The sequence below is a fragment of the Pezoporus wallicus genome, unplaced genomic scaffold (genome assembly GCF_028554395.1).
Source record: "Pezoporus wallicus isolate ANWC-B61680 ecotype Strahan unplaced genomic scaffold, APGP_CSIRO_Pwel_v1 contig_3710, whole genome shotgun sequence".
Lineage (NCBI taxonomy): Eukaryota > Metazoa > Chordata > Aves > Psittaciformes > Psittacidae > Pezoporus > Pezoporus wallicus.
In genome coordinates this window covers 1,121,772-1,138,024 of record NW_026640315.1, presented here as the reverse complement: position 1 = coordinate 1,138,024, position 16,253 = coordinate 1,121,772, and the positions used below count along the sequence as shown (strand labels likewise).

The 16,253-nt window shown below is 38.2% G+C and overlaps 1 protein-coding gene across 1 annotated transcript in view; it reads left to right on the top strand.

The window, feature by feature from the left end:
• CA10 (carbonic anhydrase 10) overlaps positions 1-16,253 on the top strand; it is a 192,311-nt gene that overhangs the window by 34,390 nt on the left and 141,668 nt on the right. The window contains exon 3 of the mRNA XM_057418512.1: positions 1,571-1,645. Within this exon, the coding sequence (XP_057274495.1) occupies positions 1,571-1,645 (75 nt within the window). The remainder of the gene's footprint in view (positions 1-1,570; positions 1,646-16,253) is intronic.

Below are 16,253 nucleotides of genomic sequence, written 5' to 3'. Positions count from 1 at the left end.
TATATAACTACAACGTGCACTTTGATGCACTGTAATTTTCTGGGAAATTATAAGTAAAAGAATGATTGCTGTGCTTTGTTGCATCTCACTTACTAGTATCCTCTCCTACTGCTAAAGCATCCTGAAATCTTGAGGACTTCAGTTACAGAGCATAGATCATAAAAGCAACCTGCATAAACCAGTGCTTAGATCCAAAACAACTGCAGTTCAGACTGCATGTGGATAGTTTGCTGCTCAGATATTTTGATTGTGGGTTGGGATTTGCCATTTTCGAAATGTTTGTATAGTACAGTCCAGCATGATACAGCCATACACATTTGGAGTTCTCTAGGCAATGATATAAAAGCTAAAATAATGAAGACTGTCTCATCTGCAAACTGTAAAGAGTGCACAGTGGAATACTCCTTTCAGTTTAACATGTCACCATTCAGTTAATGGAATGAACATCAGTACTGCAAGGGGAAATCTGCATCCACACATACCTCATTCCATTAGTGCGTCTGGGTTTCTGGTAAAGCAGAGTGTTGGTCCTTCTGTCAGTATGTTTAATTAACTTCAGCTTTACTTTTGTTTCTGTAATTTACAGTCAGTTAAATCATAAATATTGTTTTGTGACTTATAGAACAGTATGTAATGGTCCTCATCTTGTATCCTTTTTAGTCTGAATGTCAGATCCTCTATGTAATTTTTAATGACAACAATTTTTATTATATTGCTGGAACTTTGCCCAGGGTAATTTTGTCTTTTGCATATAATATGTGATCTAGAAATGAAACTGCAACAGAAAGCTGCTACATCCAGCATCTTCTATAGCTGCATAGTTATGTTAAAAAATTCTTGGACCTAGTGCAAGATGACCTGAAATTGAAGTTAATGATACACAAGGCAGCTGAGCTTTCTGTAGCTCAGCGGAAGAGAGTTGCTCTAAGTATGAATATATCAAGCAAAATACAAGTGAAGGCAGAACATGTCTGCATATGAGCTCTGATCTGCAGTCATGGAATCCTAGAATGGTTTCTGTTGGAAGGGACCTTAAAGCCCACCCAGCTCCAAACCCCTGCCATGGGCATTGCTCCAAACCCCGGCCAACCTGCCCTTGAACACTGACAGAGGTGGGGCAGCCACAGCTTCTCTGGGCACCCTGTGCCAATGCCTCACCACCTTCACGGGGAAGAACTTCCCAGGACATAATCTAAATCTCCCCTCTGTCAGTTTAAAGCCATTCCCCCTGTCCTGTCCATATATGCTCTTGTAAAAGCCCCTCTCCAGCTTTCTTCTCAGCCTCCTTTAGGCACTGGAAGCTGCTTTAAGGACTTCCTGCACATCCTGATTTTATCTCTGAAAATTTAAGTTTAGTGACAGTTTTACTGTATGAGAAAGAGGGACAAGGTTCCCTAAGATACACATGTGTTAGCGTAATTCAATACACTGAATAAACGTCACTTGGGAACTTGAGAGATGGCTCTACTGTGGAAGATGATACACCGAGGAGAGTTTCCAAAGTTCTTGTAATCAAGTATTTCCTATTCCCTGCTTTAAGTTCATGATTTCTTTCTTTGTTTCTTTCTAGCTCAACAAAATTCACCAAAAATCCATGAAGGCTGGTGGGCGTATAAGGAGGTGGTCCAGGGAAGCTTTGTTCCAGGTAAGTGTAATTTAAAAATCTTAGTTTTTATTAAAAAGTGTTTCACTGGAATTGCTATAGTTGGGTTTGGGGGACATTTTTTTGGTTTTGTTATTTTGTCCATTGCAGAGATTTGAAGTACACAACTACTCAACATCACAATGTACAGAAGCCTGGGAAGGTTTTTGTCAATACATCCTCCAAAGACCATGGCTGTTTTCCAGGAAAGAAACCACTTTGATGACATTCCTGGTTTCACTCAGTAAAATTAATGTGATGCTACTTTGTCAATGTATGTTCTGTCTATGGAAATATGAATGGGAGAACTGAAAAGCAGTGTTGTTACCTGGATGAATTTACTTATCTGATGCAGCACTTCTAGATAACGTATACAAATTTAAGAGTGTATTAGGAAAGGAACTTAATTGAAACATCAGCCTAATATGGAGATTTCATTCTTTTTTGATTTGGAAACAGAAAAGTGACTGAAAAATGAAATCCTAACCTGGCTTCAATAAGATTTAGTAGGTGGTAAATAATCATTAGGTAGCTAAAAGGATCTAAATAAGTAACAGCAGTGGAATTTGATAGGCAAAAGCGAAATTCAGGCTAGCAATAGCATGTCATTGCTCTGTACCGGTACAACTCCTCCAAACGAGTATTGTTTATCCTAATGGTATAGACCCCTTAAGTTTCAGCTGGTCTGAGTAGGCCTTAGCTTGTTCTTTTAAGCTCTGGATCTCTCTAACACATTTCAGATTCCAGCTGCCTGAGACACTCATAGTTCTCAGACTGACAATATTTCGTTTTTCACCTACATTTCACACCTGATCTTTTTGTGCTCCCTTTCTCTAAATTATTTTATTCTTCCTTTCAAGCAGAATTACTTTGTTGGGTCTTCACTGTTCCATTTGACTAGATGTTTCCTTTAGGAGAGGAGTCAGGAAACTTTAGCAACCTCCATTTTCTGTTTAGTTGTTGGGCAGATTTGATGGCACATTCCTCATTCAGTAAACTCAGAAACATTCAGTGAGTGTATTGTTCAGTATGTTCTCAGTGCAATTGAGATGAATATGCATTAATTTCTGTACACTAGCGATATATTGTAAGCTGAAATAGTGCTTCAAGTTCTATCATGAAAGCACCATGAAAATAGCTACATGATCTTTGTTTCCTCCAAGTACTAGAAAATACTACTTAGCCATTGTGTGAGCTGTTCCTAAGAATCTGTAGATCTGATCTATCATCAGGTGTTTTGATTGTTGTGACAACAGTTACAATTTGACAGTCATTTGAAATACCCAAAATGCTGATTATCTTGATAGGACTACTACTGCAAATGAGATGAAATATTTCAACCCACAAGCTTCTGGCACTGAAATTCTTATGAAAAGCACATAAAAAACCCAACATCTACAAGCCTGGAGCTTAATTACATATTGATGTAGCATAAAGTAGCTTTTCAGATTTACTTGACACTGGTTTGGACTGTCAGAGGCACTGCAGTGTATTGTTATGCTTGTTTAGCTCCTAATGTTGATAACAGGGGAAGAAGCCTGGAGAACATAATCACCTGCTTTCAAGAAATGTCATTTTCCTGATCTACACGACCCAGGGAGATGCCCAGTAGAAACTGGGTGAAAAAAATATTTACTTAGCAGACCTTCTCAACATTTCAGCTTAAAGTTATTGAGGGAAATAATTTAATTGTCAGCATGTAAAGGAACATACATGATCAGGGAATGCTTGTGGTGTTTTAGTCTTAATATAGTGAGAAATTTGGGCTTGGGAACAGTCATGACTCAAACATCCAAGAAGGAAAACCTCTTAGAGTAGTGTGAGACAAATCTCCTTAATGAGAGAGCCCCGAGTTACCCATACATGTTGAATATGGGACTAACCTAGCACACATCCTCAGGAATGGCTCCAGAAGGGCACTCCTCACTGAAGCAGCCATGAAGCAAGCAAGGGAGATTTGGGAACACCTTTCTTGCAGACTGTCAGATTTCTTTCAAATTCAACTGCAACCTGTAATCCTCAGCAGAAGAGAGAAATCCCATGAATTTTTATAGAATAAACAACTAATTTTTTTCAGCAGCACCTAGGTTTTCAAGTCTTTGAAAGCATTTAAAGCATGTTAAGGATGCATTTTATGGTTATGATCTCAGACTAACACATCACAAAGGATACGTTAGTGCGTATTAAGTTTATCCGCAATGTTAGCAGTCACATATCAGATCTAACAGAAGATGCTAATTAGCACCTGAGAGGTGATGGCTGCGAGGCAGTCTGATGAGGTAGAGCTGAAGTTGCTGACTGACGTGCACTGAAGCAAACAGCTATGGCCATCTGCTGAGATATTTCCTTTCCACAGCTGTTTGTCCTTTCGCAGGGCTGGGAGTTACCACACCCAGAGATGTTAGAAAGGAATATTTGTCCAAGACTCTGTCACTGTAGTTCAAAACTGACATCTAAGCTACTATGATTGACATGAATACAGCTCTTCAGTTGCTTGGGGGAGCAAGCACAAGCATAGAGATGACTAATTGGGAGTAATAGCATTGTAAAACACTCCAGGATGAGTTGCTGGAGTTTGTCTGTCACAGCTTTGGCTGTGTGAATACTTTTTTGCCTACTTCAGAAGCAAAGTAACTGTCTTTCTTTGAACTATCACTTCTTTCATGTTTAGTTGTGTAAGACTGCATTTAGGAGTGTATCACAACGTGCCTAGGTTAGAGTATGCCATTCATAATTTTTTTTTTTTCTTATTATCCTGTTTTGGATGCATTTAAGTCAAGTCCTAACAAATCCCCTTCTAATGTAATGTGTTCATCTGAACACAGGTTTTTTCCACTGAAAACCTGCTAGGAGATGATACAGAGAAGAGGGACAAAACCCATAGAATCATAGAATGGTTAGGGTTGAAAAGCACCTTAAGATCATCCAGTTCCAACCCCCCTGCCATGGGCAGGGACACCTCACACAAGACCATGTCACCCTGTCCTCGAATACTGCCAGGGATGGAGCATTTACCACTTCTTTGGGCAACCTGTTCCAGTGCCTTATCACGCTGTCTTTCCCAACTTCCCTTTGCGCATTGCTCAACAGAAAAGGGAGCAACAGTGACTGACAGGTTCTCTCACTACAGTGACTGTCCTCAGGTCTTAGTGCTCAGCCTTGCAAGTGAGGGTAAAGGGTTCTTGAGAAAGGTGCATCAGCAGGTGGATCTGTATGTTCCTGATGCATCAAATACCCTCCCCTCTCTCACCTTTGCTAAAAGCAGAGAATTGCTTCTATGATTTAAATCATGTAGACAAACAAAATAGCAAGTAAGTAATGCTTTAAAATGTTAATTGAATGCAAATTAGGTTCCAAATTAAACTTCAGGGAATGCTCAAGGATGAAGAATGAATGCTTTTTTTAATGCATACTGATTTGCACAACAACCAAATAATCTATATTCTTACACACTTTTAGTACATAGACTTTTTCTGGTATGGGATGTCAAAGTAGTTCACGATGGGTTAAAATACATGTAAATAATCTTTTTCATACCTTTCCATTTGCTGTGGCTATGAGTATGTATCACAGAAGTAGTGCAAGTGTTTTCAGGATGGCAAAGGCAAAATACTTCAAGCTATTCTGTGCCATTTCTTATATTTCAAATAGATGCACATAGCCTTTGATACTCTCGTGTGTCTGATTGTATTGATGCTCTTCATATGGCTCCTGTTTTTTTCATAGCACCATAAAAGTAGGGTTTGGTAAACATAAAATATAACGGTGGTTAAATCTAATCTGTGATTATGGAATTCACTTGCCAAAACTCCATCCTGTTACTGAAACTTTGGACTACATGTTAATGGGAAGGCAGAAGAGTTTCTTATCTAGGGAAGTCCCCTGTTAACAGTTCCTTTCACAACTCATTTTACTATAAAAGGGAAGACTGCTAGAGATTGATAATGCTGCTCCTGCCTTTTGCAAGGATCATGTTGATGAGATTATGCATAATTTCCAAGAAGGAAATGCGTGAATTTAGTAATGATTTTCAAGGAAAAAGAATCCTGAAACAATTGACAATCTTGGTCATGGGTGCCAAAACCTGCTTTTAAATTTCCTTCTGTTACCTTCTATCTTTTATTGTGGCCCACACAGGCAGTTCAGATGTCCCTACTTTCTCTTCTGTGGGCTTTAAGATTTCTTTTTATTACAGTTTTAAGATTTCTTTTAAAGTACAAATTTCTTTATGCAGATGTCCAAAGGTAACCTTTGACTGTCACTGTAAGAACCATGAACTTTTTGTCCATGGCCTGAAGCTAAGAAATAAGAAACTTCAAACCTAACACGTCTTAAACTTTCTGAAAGGCTCATGTATTATGCCACTCTCCAATATACAGGGACCTATTTCATACACTGAGACAGGTGATCACTTCATTTGGCTGCCTGAATAATACAAACAATAACCTGCTGATTGCTCCTCTTGCATTGCTCTTATACTATCTATAAAATTTCTCCTAGTCTTATTTTGGGACTTCAGGAGGCTGCAGCATCACTCACCATCTGGTGCATTTTGCTTGTCAGTGAAAACAGTGGTGCTGTCTGAGCTACAGCAGTGTTTTAAACAGTCTGTGCACAGACACTCTTCAGAATCATTCTGTCTGGTGCTGATTCTGAACAATTAACCAGCCATATATGATTATTTATGGAAACAATAATAGCAGTTTTTCTTTTAGAAAGCAATATATTGGAACACTTCATTTCTTCAGGCTGATAGAGCACAGATTCTGGAAATCATTCACTTATTGATTCAAACTTAGGTTAGTATATATAATATTTCAATTTTGGTTGTCACAAAGATAGCTTGAAGAAAATCTATTTTGTACCAAATATTTTTGTGGTTTCTTGCTTCTTTTGGTGATTCTGCAAAATCTGTTTACAATTCATGTAACTAGAAAGGAGTTAAATATAATTAAATGTAGAAACCATTGTCTCAGTTTCCAATGCATTGTTGATACAATTCATTATTTTAAAATAGCAAGGAACAGATGAGTTGATTGCTTTTAATTTGGAAGAAGAAATGAACACTATCGAGGGGAGATGTTTGATGGCCTTAGTTATAATACAAATATGGCAATGTTTGCTTGTCTTTATATGAATTGTAACCAAATTAAAGCACTAAGTTTGAGAGACATTCACATTAGTAGTAGTTCTGAACTAATGAGGCTATTGGAGTGAGTCTGTAATTCTGAATCTTCCATAAAAATGTAAAGAGGCTGCTCACCAGTGATTCACACCTCAAAGGCTTGATTTATCCCTGAATTTAAATATGAAAAAAAGGGGAATTTAACATATTAGGATCTGAGGAGGGTTCTATGTAATATTGTACCTTCAAGGATGTACAGTTCCACGTGTTACAACTTGGTGCCCAGGCTTAGCCAACAGTCAGCCTTATTAAAAGACTTTTATGGGGACTGTGCCTAAATTAAAGCTGAGTTTTCCAGATTAATGATTTCATGGGTTGGGTTTTCCTGAAAAAAACTCCAATGCTCCTGTTATGTGGATGCTCATACTGCACTGGGAGATGAAACGTCCTGTAGTTGCAACCATTTTGCAAACAGATCTCTGAATACTGTTTTCCCCCCTAAGTTTCCTTCACTCCTTTAACAAAACAAATAAATATATTTTAGAGAGCAAGCAATGTGAACTGACCACAGTAAAGAACTCTGGAAGTCTAAGATTTTAAACCTTGCCAGATTTGTGGCTGGCCACAGTTCTTCGCTAAAGTGGCCTCAGATCCCCTTTCCCTTAACAGCCTGATTATCTTTCTTGGGTGTGTTTAATATCCACAGAAGACAAACTGCATGTAGCAGATGTATCTCGGACTTACTTCATTACACTGACCAGACCGAATGATTCAGGTTGTGTTCCTGTCTATTTCTAGCCACAGTCAGGCACTGACTGCAAAGGTCAAGCCTTCCCTTTATAACAAATTCCACGTTGAATAACATGTTGTACCTTGCTGTGTTACCAGCTGCCTAGTACTCCTGCTGAACTGCAGGTTCCTCCTACTAGGACCAAGCAATACCACTCTCCTACTTCAGGAATGTACTAATATGGAAGACCTTCGAGGCAGTAATCCGCAGATCCTTGTCAATCATTGTACCTCACACTTTGCTGGTAGATTAGACACCAATTTTAGGGATAGCAGTACTCTGATTACTTTCTGAAGTTGAAAATCCTCTTTCCCTCTGTCCTGAAGTGGCTGTATTTACCTTGCTTTGACACTAGTATGGGTTATAAGAAAGAACAGTTAAGTACCACTAATTCTTTGAGACAACTGTAGCTGGTAGGGCTACCATGAACTGCATGGATGACAGCTGGGAGGCAGCTTAAGAGATGGTGGTTACCATTTGGGCATTTATATCCTCAAACAGGAGAACAGGGAGCAGTATCTATAACATCTGCTGTCCAGACAATGTGGATTTACAATCATTATGGGATCTTGAAGACCTACAGTTAGTTACTCTTGGCTAAATGACTGCTCTTTCTTCAGATTTAATGCAATTTGTGTTTTTCAAATATTATCCCAGTTCACTTTGAGCTTGTTACAAGTGAAGAACCCAGCAAGCCCACCTCCGTGATCTTTCAAGGGTTCATCATTCCATGATGAGCACATCCTCTTAAGCTTCTGCTTAAAAGAAGGATCATTCCTGTGCAGGACCTTAGATGTATCATCAAAACATTGGCGATTGGAATAAAAAGGCAAGGCTAATATTAGGAATCTTTCTCAGGTTCTTCACTATGACCTAAAAGCAAAGGAAGGAATTCTAAGTATAGATACTGGTATATGTAGGAAAGGATTTATCATGTTCTTGACAAGCTAAGTATAAAAGCACTTGAAACAATGGTCCATGACTAATACTGAAAGCTTGTAAATCCTTACAATGAAAGGTTTTTCAGGATGGTTCTGAGTGCCAGACAGCAAGGCTCCTGTGTGTTGGTGGTGCTGAGTTTATGTATTGGTATATTGGAGAAGTTTATCTTATCTTACCCCTTGACAGGCTAATCTTCACACAATATCTTAGTTCTTGTCACCCTTTGGCAGTAGACCCTTTGATGGTATCCATGTCTTACAGGAGTAGAATCAAAGCACAGAGAAATCTAATAGATTTCTGATAGTGGCTGCTCAGAGACCTACGGAAATTTTCTGATCCAAACTGAAAGTGAGTAATGACATTTGCTGTGGTTGATTATGTAAGGAAAGGACTTGGAGCTTTGGCTATTAATTACTTTGTAGTAGTAGTCCTTTTGTGTGCATGTGTTTTTATACAACTGATAGTAGCAGTCATCACTTCCCGCATTAAAAAAAAAAACAATCCTTTCTTTACAGTTTTTTGTTGTGTAAAATAAGTTAGCGTCTTGTGGAGAAAGAAGTCACTGAGAATAACAAGGAATAGGATTTTTCTGTGCTGATAATGTAATTCCTTAGTGGTATGTAGTTGGGCTTAATCAGAGAATAATCATTCTTCAGCTTATGCTTGCTTAGATACTTCTCCCATAAATCTGTATGGGAAGAGATAGAACTGGAAGGAATCGCAGTACAGTGGGGAAATAGAGGTAACGAGTGACACTGTGAGGCTGCCTCTCTTCTCCTCCTGTCATTATCCCACTTACAAAAAATACTCTTGGGAAGTGCTTTGATGAAAAGAATTATGTTTTAAGAGTACTACAATTACAGTTTACAATTATCAGTTAGGAATCCACCTCTTATTTCACTAGGACTATTTACATCGGGATACTATAGTGACGCGGCGGAGATTATTCCTAACTGTTACATGGTGAGGAACCCACTCAGCACTACTGAAGATTTTATATGAATACAGCATGCAGTTTTCAATTTCTACATCGCATTAGTACAGTTTAATGTCTAGGATAGAGTTTGCCGCTTCATACAGAGGAAAATATGGTCACTGCAGCTACACACTTATCTGTGGTTCAAATACACCCCTGTGAACTAGGATCACACCACTGCTCTGTACATGGTTACACAGAGTAACTCTGCTTGTTCTTTATTATCATTGAAAGCTTTACTGCTGCTCACAAGGAACTTGCCTGTCAAACCCTGTCTAATGGAGAAAGAGGTCAAAAAAGAAAAGAGGTTGTAGATACATCACATTGCATGCAAGTATTTTCCTCATAGACTGCTATGATTCAAATTGTAAATACAGACTCAGAAGATTGTTTTATCACAGTATTTATTCAGTAGCCTGTGAGAACTTCATTTCTGAAAGTACCATGTGTGCGTGTGTAGGATTACTTAGGCTCTTGCCTAAGGGCTTGCTAGTGACCTGATAGTCTGAAACCACTCATTTGTACTCAGTGAAAATTCCCTTCTCTTGTAACACGTTTTTAAAAAGGTCAGTTGCGAATTCACTGAACCATGAATCCATTGAACACACTCAGGAGCAAAATCCCTGCTCATCATTTACCATGTCTGCCTGCCTGTAAGTACATGGAATTATTATTTGGAGAAGTTTTACTGCTGTTACTTACACACATTAAAATACAACTACTGTATAACATCACCCCACAATGGCATTTCTGGGCACATGCTATTTGTGGTCATTGAAAGAGTAACTATCTCTTACAAAGGAACTCACTATAAAATAGTCACCTACTTAATGCATTTCCGGCTACCTGCTGACCCTGCTCAGAGCTGTAAATTGCATTATAGTTAGTGACTCTGGCCAAAGGAGGAAGCTTCCTGAATGTTATTGATTGGGGGTTGTTTTACTACTGAAAATACTACTTTAAATTGTCACTTTTCCCTTTCTGAATAGAGTGTGGGTTTATATTAGGGCACTTTTTCATTTTGTGTTTATAAAATGTACAAAAATGCATTAGTGTGTCCAGACCAAGCAGTCACCAACTTTATAGTCAGGACATAAACCCTGAAAATAACAGCATAACATCATAATGGGAAACCTGACAGGTCATTAACTACAGCTGTGCAAATGGCACTGCTATAACTCACAAATGCTTGTAGGCAACATCACAGCCTCCAGCCTTTCAGTATCTGCTTGAAAGAGAAAAATACTAAAGTACACAGCACAAGATAACCAGGTCACACTGGAATTGTTCACTGACTCAGGGGCACAGAGCTGATAGCTGTTTCACCCCAGCACAGAGAAGGGTCTTTTGGACCTTTTTATGACCTCCCCCTAATTTATCTTTCCATCTTTAGCATCAGTTATGGGGCTTAAGTGAAGAATGAAGGTCTTTACACAGAGAGGTCATTTTACAAATATGAAATGAGATTTTGGTAAAGATGGATAAAGTGAGTTCAAGACAACAGTGTGGAGGCTGAGAGAGAAATAAACCACCAGTTTAATACCTGTGTCATCAGGCCAGGCTGCCCAGTGTCCCTGTGCTGTTGATCAGAAAAAAAGGCATTCTTGCTGATTCTTTGGAGAAACCCATGTCTTTTGGCTGACTAAAATGAAGCGGTACAGCTGCCCCTACAGAGAAGCAACAGTAGGCAACAGGATGGGCACTGTGGACTTGGCATGCCTGCTTCATGTACATTACAGATTTTCCATTTCAAAGGCTCATTTTAATAGAGCTGAACAGTGTTACAAGATTATTTGCAGTGGAATTTTGGCATTAGCTCATCCTATATGTTGTAACTTCAGATGTGAGGAAAACAGAAGAGTGGAGGTATGCAGGCCAAGTAATAGCCAATTGCACAGCCACTGTATTTCAGTTGAAAAACAAACCCAAAGGTTGAAAAGCACTAGCATTTAAAAAATGACTTTTCAATCAGATGGTGAGGAGATGGAATTTTACTTCCTTGCTTACAAGAAATACTTTGGTCTCATTGGGTTTAGCAGTGTCTCTGCATTCCAGGCGTTACTTTGTTCCTATACTAGAATAATTAGAAAGCAAGTGTGGCTGAAGTAGTCCCTACAAAAGCCAGCCACTGCCTGTTCTGAAAATCCTAGGTTATTGTTTTTGTCTGAAAATAGGTCTCACTGAAAACAGCAGGATTTTCTTGCTGAGACAAGTGCTACATCCATTGAATAAGGACAGCAGAAGCTGATAAATCAATATTTACAAGACTATATTCCTTTTACAATGGTTTTGTTTAAAACTATCTCTTTCCAACTTTAACAGGAGAGAAATTACTTACACAGCTGTGCAGTGTAGGCACCATATCTTTTCTTCTAAAGAGTTTACAATGCAATTACATTGATAATGTGCTTTTTGAGGATATCATGTTTTAACAGTGTATCCTTCGTGTCTCGTGGAGGGGTGGGGCTGAACGGAAGAAATGGAACTTTGCATTGGGACGGTGGTAGTGTTACCACAGCACTAACAGCTATGGGATGAATAGGATGCTCAGCTCTGAGAGGAGCTGCTCCTTCCAATATCAGACAGATGCAGCTCAATCCATATCATGCGCCAGCTGCCCTCCAACATGCAGACAGGAATGATGGCTAATTCCCAGCTTTAATCCCAATTTAGAACTGCAGAATTGAGCTGTTCTGTATGACTCAGAGAACATGGCATATAACATAGGAGAAAGCGTCTTAGATAATGTAGTCAACCTTTCTGTATTTTCAAGCTAGGCTACATAGGCCATGGCTACTACTCATTCACTATTGATTGTCAGGCCATTTCCAAGGAATGAGTTCTGATTCCATTTTGCTTTTCTTATCCAGCAGTTGGGCATTTTCAAATGGCTTTTCTTCCTGGTCTTAAATTAGGCTTTCTTAAAATAAAGAAGAAATAAATGACTGAAGTATAATAGGATATGGCTGAAACACATTGCACAGTCTCGGCAGGCTCTATTATCCACATACTGACATCTTTAGAATTAGCCGGTATTTTAATGTGCATTTAAAATTGGTTAACAGGAGTATAAATTAAAGTAATAGAGAAACTAGAGTCTCAAAACTTTATTGCTTATTGTAATTTCGTGTTTATGGTCTTATTGCTTTGTGGCAGGACTTGTGGCTTTTTAGTTCTAGTGAGTATAGTAGTAAGAAGATGGTGCCTCACTCAGAGCTAGGTGAAATCAGTGCAAATCTGTCCCTGTCTTAGGGCCATTGTCACATTATTCTCACTGCTGACTGGTTGGATTTAGTTTCCCAGAGGAAAAAAAAAGATGCAAATTATGTATTTGTTGAGATGTGAAATGAAATGAGTTGTGCACAAAGGTAATGACTTTCTTCCTACACCTCTAACTCAGCGTAACCACAACAGAATTCTGGAGAGGACCAAAGTAAAATTACTAATTGAAGTGCAAAACTGAACTGAATTGAAAGACATGAAGCTCTTCTTTATGATAAATGATGTAATGTAGTATTGATACTCATGTTTCTGCCTGGTTTACCATTGTTTCTCCTTTCCTGCTGATTCTAGGACTACTCTTTCATAGCCTTCTTTGAATTAATAGCACACTTGGGCAGGCACAAATCATAGAATCATAGAATACATGCTTACAGAAGGATAGAGACCTACAAATGGTATTTGTAGAAGGTAACATAGAAGTTCTCCCAGCTTGTTACATCAAGTCTTAAGTATTTATGTTTGTGTCTATTAATTAACAAGCACTTTTTAGTTGCATAGCTATTCCATCAAAACTCTACCTAAAACACCATTGGATTGTAAAGATAGACAGGAAGGAGCTCCACAACATTAATATTATAAAATAACTAAAGAAAAACCTCCTAGATACTCTGTTTCATGAAGTCCAATTTGAAATACAGACTCATTTTTTCTAACAGTTTTCACTTTCAGAACTGATTTAGTAGTATAAGTCCCAGTGGCTTTTTAAGATTGATGGCCAGATCTACAAACTCTGTTTGAGTGCTTTAAAATGCAAACAACTGGCCAAAGAAAAGGAACCAAGTACATAAGACAGAGTTTTTCCTAAAAGGCTCTGAGAATTGGGCATCCAACTTGCTCAGGCAAAAAGATAAGAAGATCCCAGCAGGCACCCGTTGTATCATTTAGTGCCTGAAGACCATCATAATTCTGACTGTAAAGTTCCAAAGTATCTAAATCATCTTTAAATAAGAACTTTAGTGCCTGGAAGAGAGTTCTCTATTCTCTTACAGGTTGAAAGTGGGGTAAATGACTGATGTATAAATTAATCCTCCACCTCCCAAACACTGCCACATATTAAATGGAAAGAGAAGAGAAAGTTAAATGATATCAAAGCAGTATAGGCAGAAGAAATGGGTTCAAGTGAAAGATGTTCTTTCTTCTTGCCTGCTTCAGGAAGCTGTTACTGAGATACTGACATTTAATTTTCAATTTCCTGCTTAACCTTGTTCTGCAGTATGAGTTTGTGTTGGTTTTCATGCATAATGTATATAAAGACACCTTCAGCTACTTAGTACATAATGCTGTTGCGGGGCCATATATTTACAGTGAGAATTTTGCAGAGCATGCTGTTTATAATTGGAGAAGAGGGGATTCTTAGTCGCAGGCTCTTAAATACAAAGCTGTTGGAATAACATCAGCTGGTTTTAATAAGAAAATATTTTCACAAGTGTTTTAAAGATGTGTTTTTGCTTACCAATCACATGCCTACAGTCACACTTCCTAAGCTCTGTTAAGCCACAGAATACCATCCTCTGTGTAGCGTCTGCCTCTGTAGACAAACAGTGCACTAAATCATGTAACGTACCCTGTCTACAAACGCTATGTGGGATTGGGCTGTAGGAGGGGGATAACAACATGGTTCTTTGCATTCTCTATTACTCTTTATGTGTTATAGACATAGTAGTTGTCAAAACCCCTACCTTTTGCTATCCCTGGATAGAGAGAGTGAACTATCCTGTCATGTTTTTCTGTACTAAAGGCAAAAGGAATGGCACAAGAACTGCTGTCTTGTTTTGTGTCAGTAAAGGAAAGCCTGTTTTGTGGCTTGATAGATTTGCTCTTATAGCTAGAATCTGCTGTCAGGAACAGTGTATTGAGCAGTCTAGCCCAACACATACTCTTCTCTGTTTATGAGATAAAGTTTACTGATGTGAGTTTTGAATCTGTCTTGAACTGCACAGGGGTCCATAATGTAGTGTTAAACATGCAGGCAAATTCATATTTTAGTGAAGTACTTTCCTCATTGGCTGTCTGAGCTAATGCCCAAATTTGTTCTGTTAGTGTCTGAATTCACTATAAGCTTAACAGAAATGATCAGATTTCAGCCTTTTCATGAGTTCAGTTGGCTTTTTCATCCTGAGAGCCCCATAGCTTCAGCAGGGACATTGATCCACCTGGCAGAGCTCCACAAAGCTACCTACTCAAAAAGAATCTGCAGAACTAGCTGTATCTTTCGATATTGCTATAGTAAGTGATCAAATTCTGCTTCTTGTATTTCCTCGATCTAGAACAACCAAAACTTCCAAACAGACTCAGCTACTGGTAGTGCAAACCAAAATGCCAAAGACCAGAGAAGATGATTGCAGTAGCCTCTAACATCTCAAATTGATGGTTCTATTCATACTGATAATAGGTTTCTATTTCTTTTTTTCAAGCATGCTTTTCAGAAACATCTTTACTACCTGGCTCTCCAGTTAAAGGTGCATAGTGACATGCGTGTGTGTATATGCATCTATATTTATACAGAGTTTTAATGTTTTTAACATTTAGCACTCAAATGTCTGATACACAAAAAGTTTATGTACAGCATTGCTTAAATAAGCTGTGTAACAATAGCAGGAAATAATACATCTTTTGTAGAATTTCATCTGGTAGTTGAAGAACAGCAGATGTAAATTATACTATAAGACTAAGCTTAATTCAGTGGATTTTTATGATGTGTGGAGATGGATAAAGTGCTCCTTGAATGCTAACTAAGATCTGTGCATGAAGATGCACAAAGAATTACAGGTTGTTGGGTTTTTAAAGTTTATTATCGCTTTTTAGAATTGAAACAACAATTGGGATGCACAACCTTTTTCTCCAGCACTCTCCTGGCAAGGGGCATTATTTATGTATTCTTTTATGGTTTTTAATGCTTTACATTTTTCTGTGAAAATTTTTTCTAAAAGGATTTGGGCTTTTAAAAATAAGGTTCTTAGAAAAAAAACACAGGAAATCAGCATGGTAGTATATAAATTTACATTCATATCAGCCAAGCAATATTGGCAAAAGCCTGTTGTCTTATTTTTAGATTCAAAAAGATGGGTCATCTTGGAAACTTGCAGTGGCTCTCTGGCACTTTTACCCTGTTTCTCAGTGTTTCTAAAGAATTCTTACTGTGTTCTTTTTTGTAGTTTCATCACACCTGGGTACCAGGCTGCATGTGATGCACAGCTCTATTTATCTTCACATACCTTCACAATACTAATATTACTATTGTAAAATACCTTGTACATTGCTTTTTGCACATAATCTGGAGTTTTGTAACCAAACCATGTTTTCAGTGACATTTGAATTGGGGATGATTTTAAATTTCAAACATAACATGAATCGCTGAACCCCCAACAGCAAACCAGCCCGATTCTACCTTCACCTCCAAAAATACATCCCAACATTAAAGTTGTGCACTATGAGAAATTTTGAACATATTTCTATTATTGAATCTCCTGCAAGTAATTAATTTCCTATAAGATCA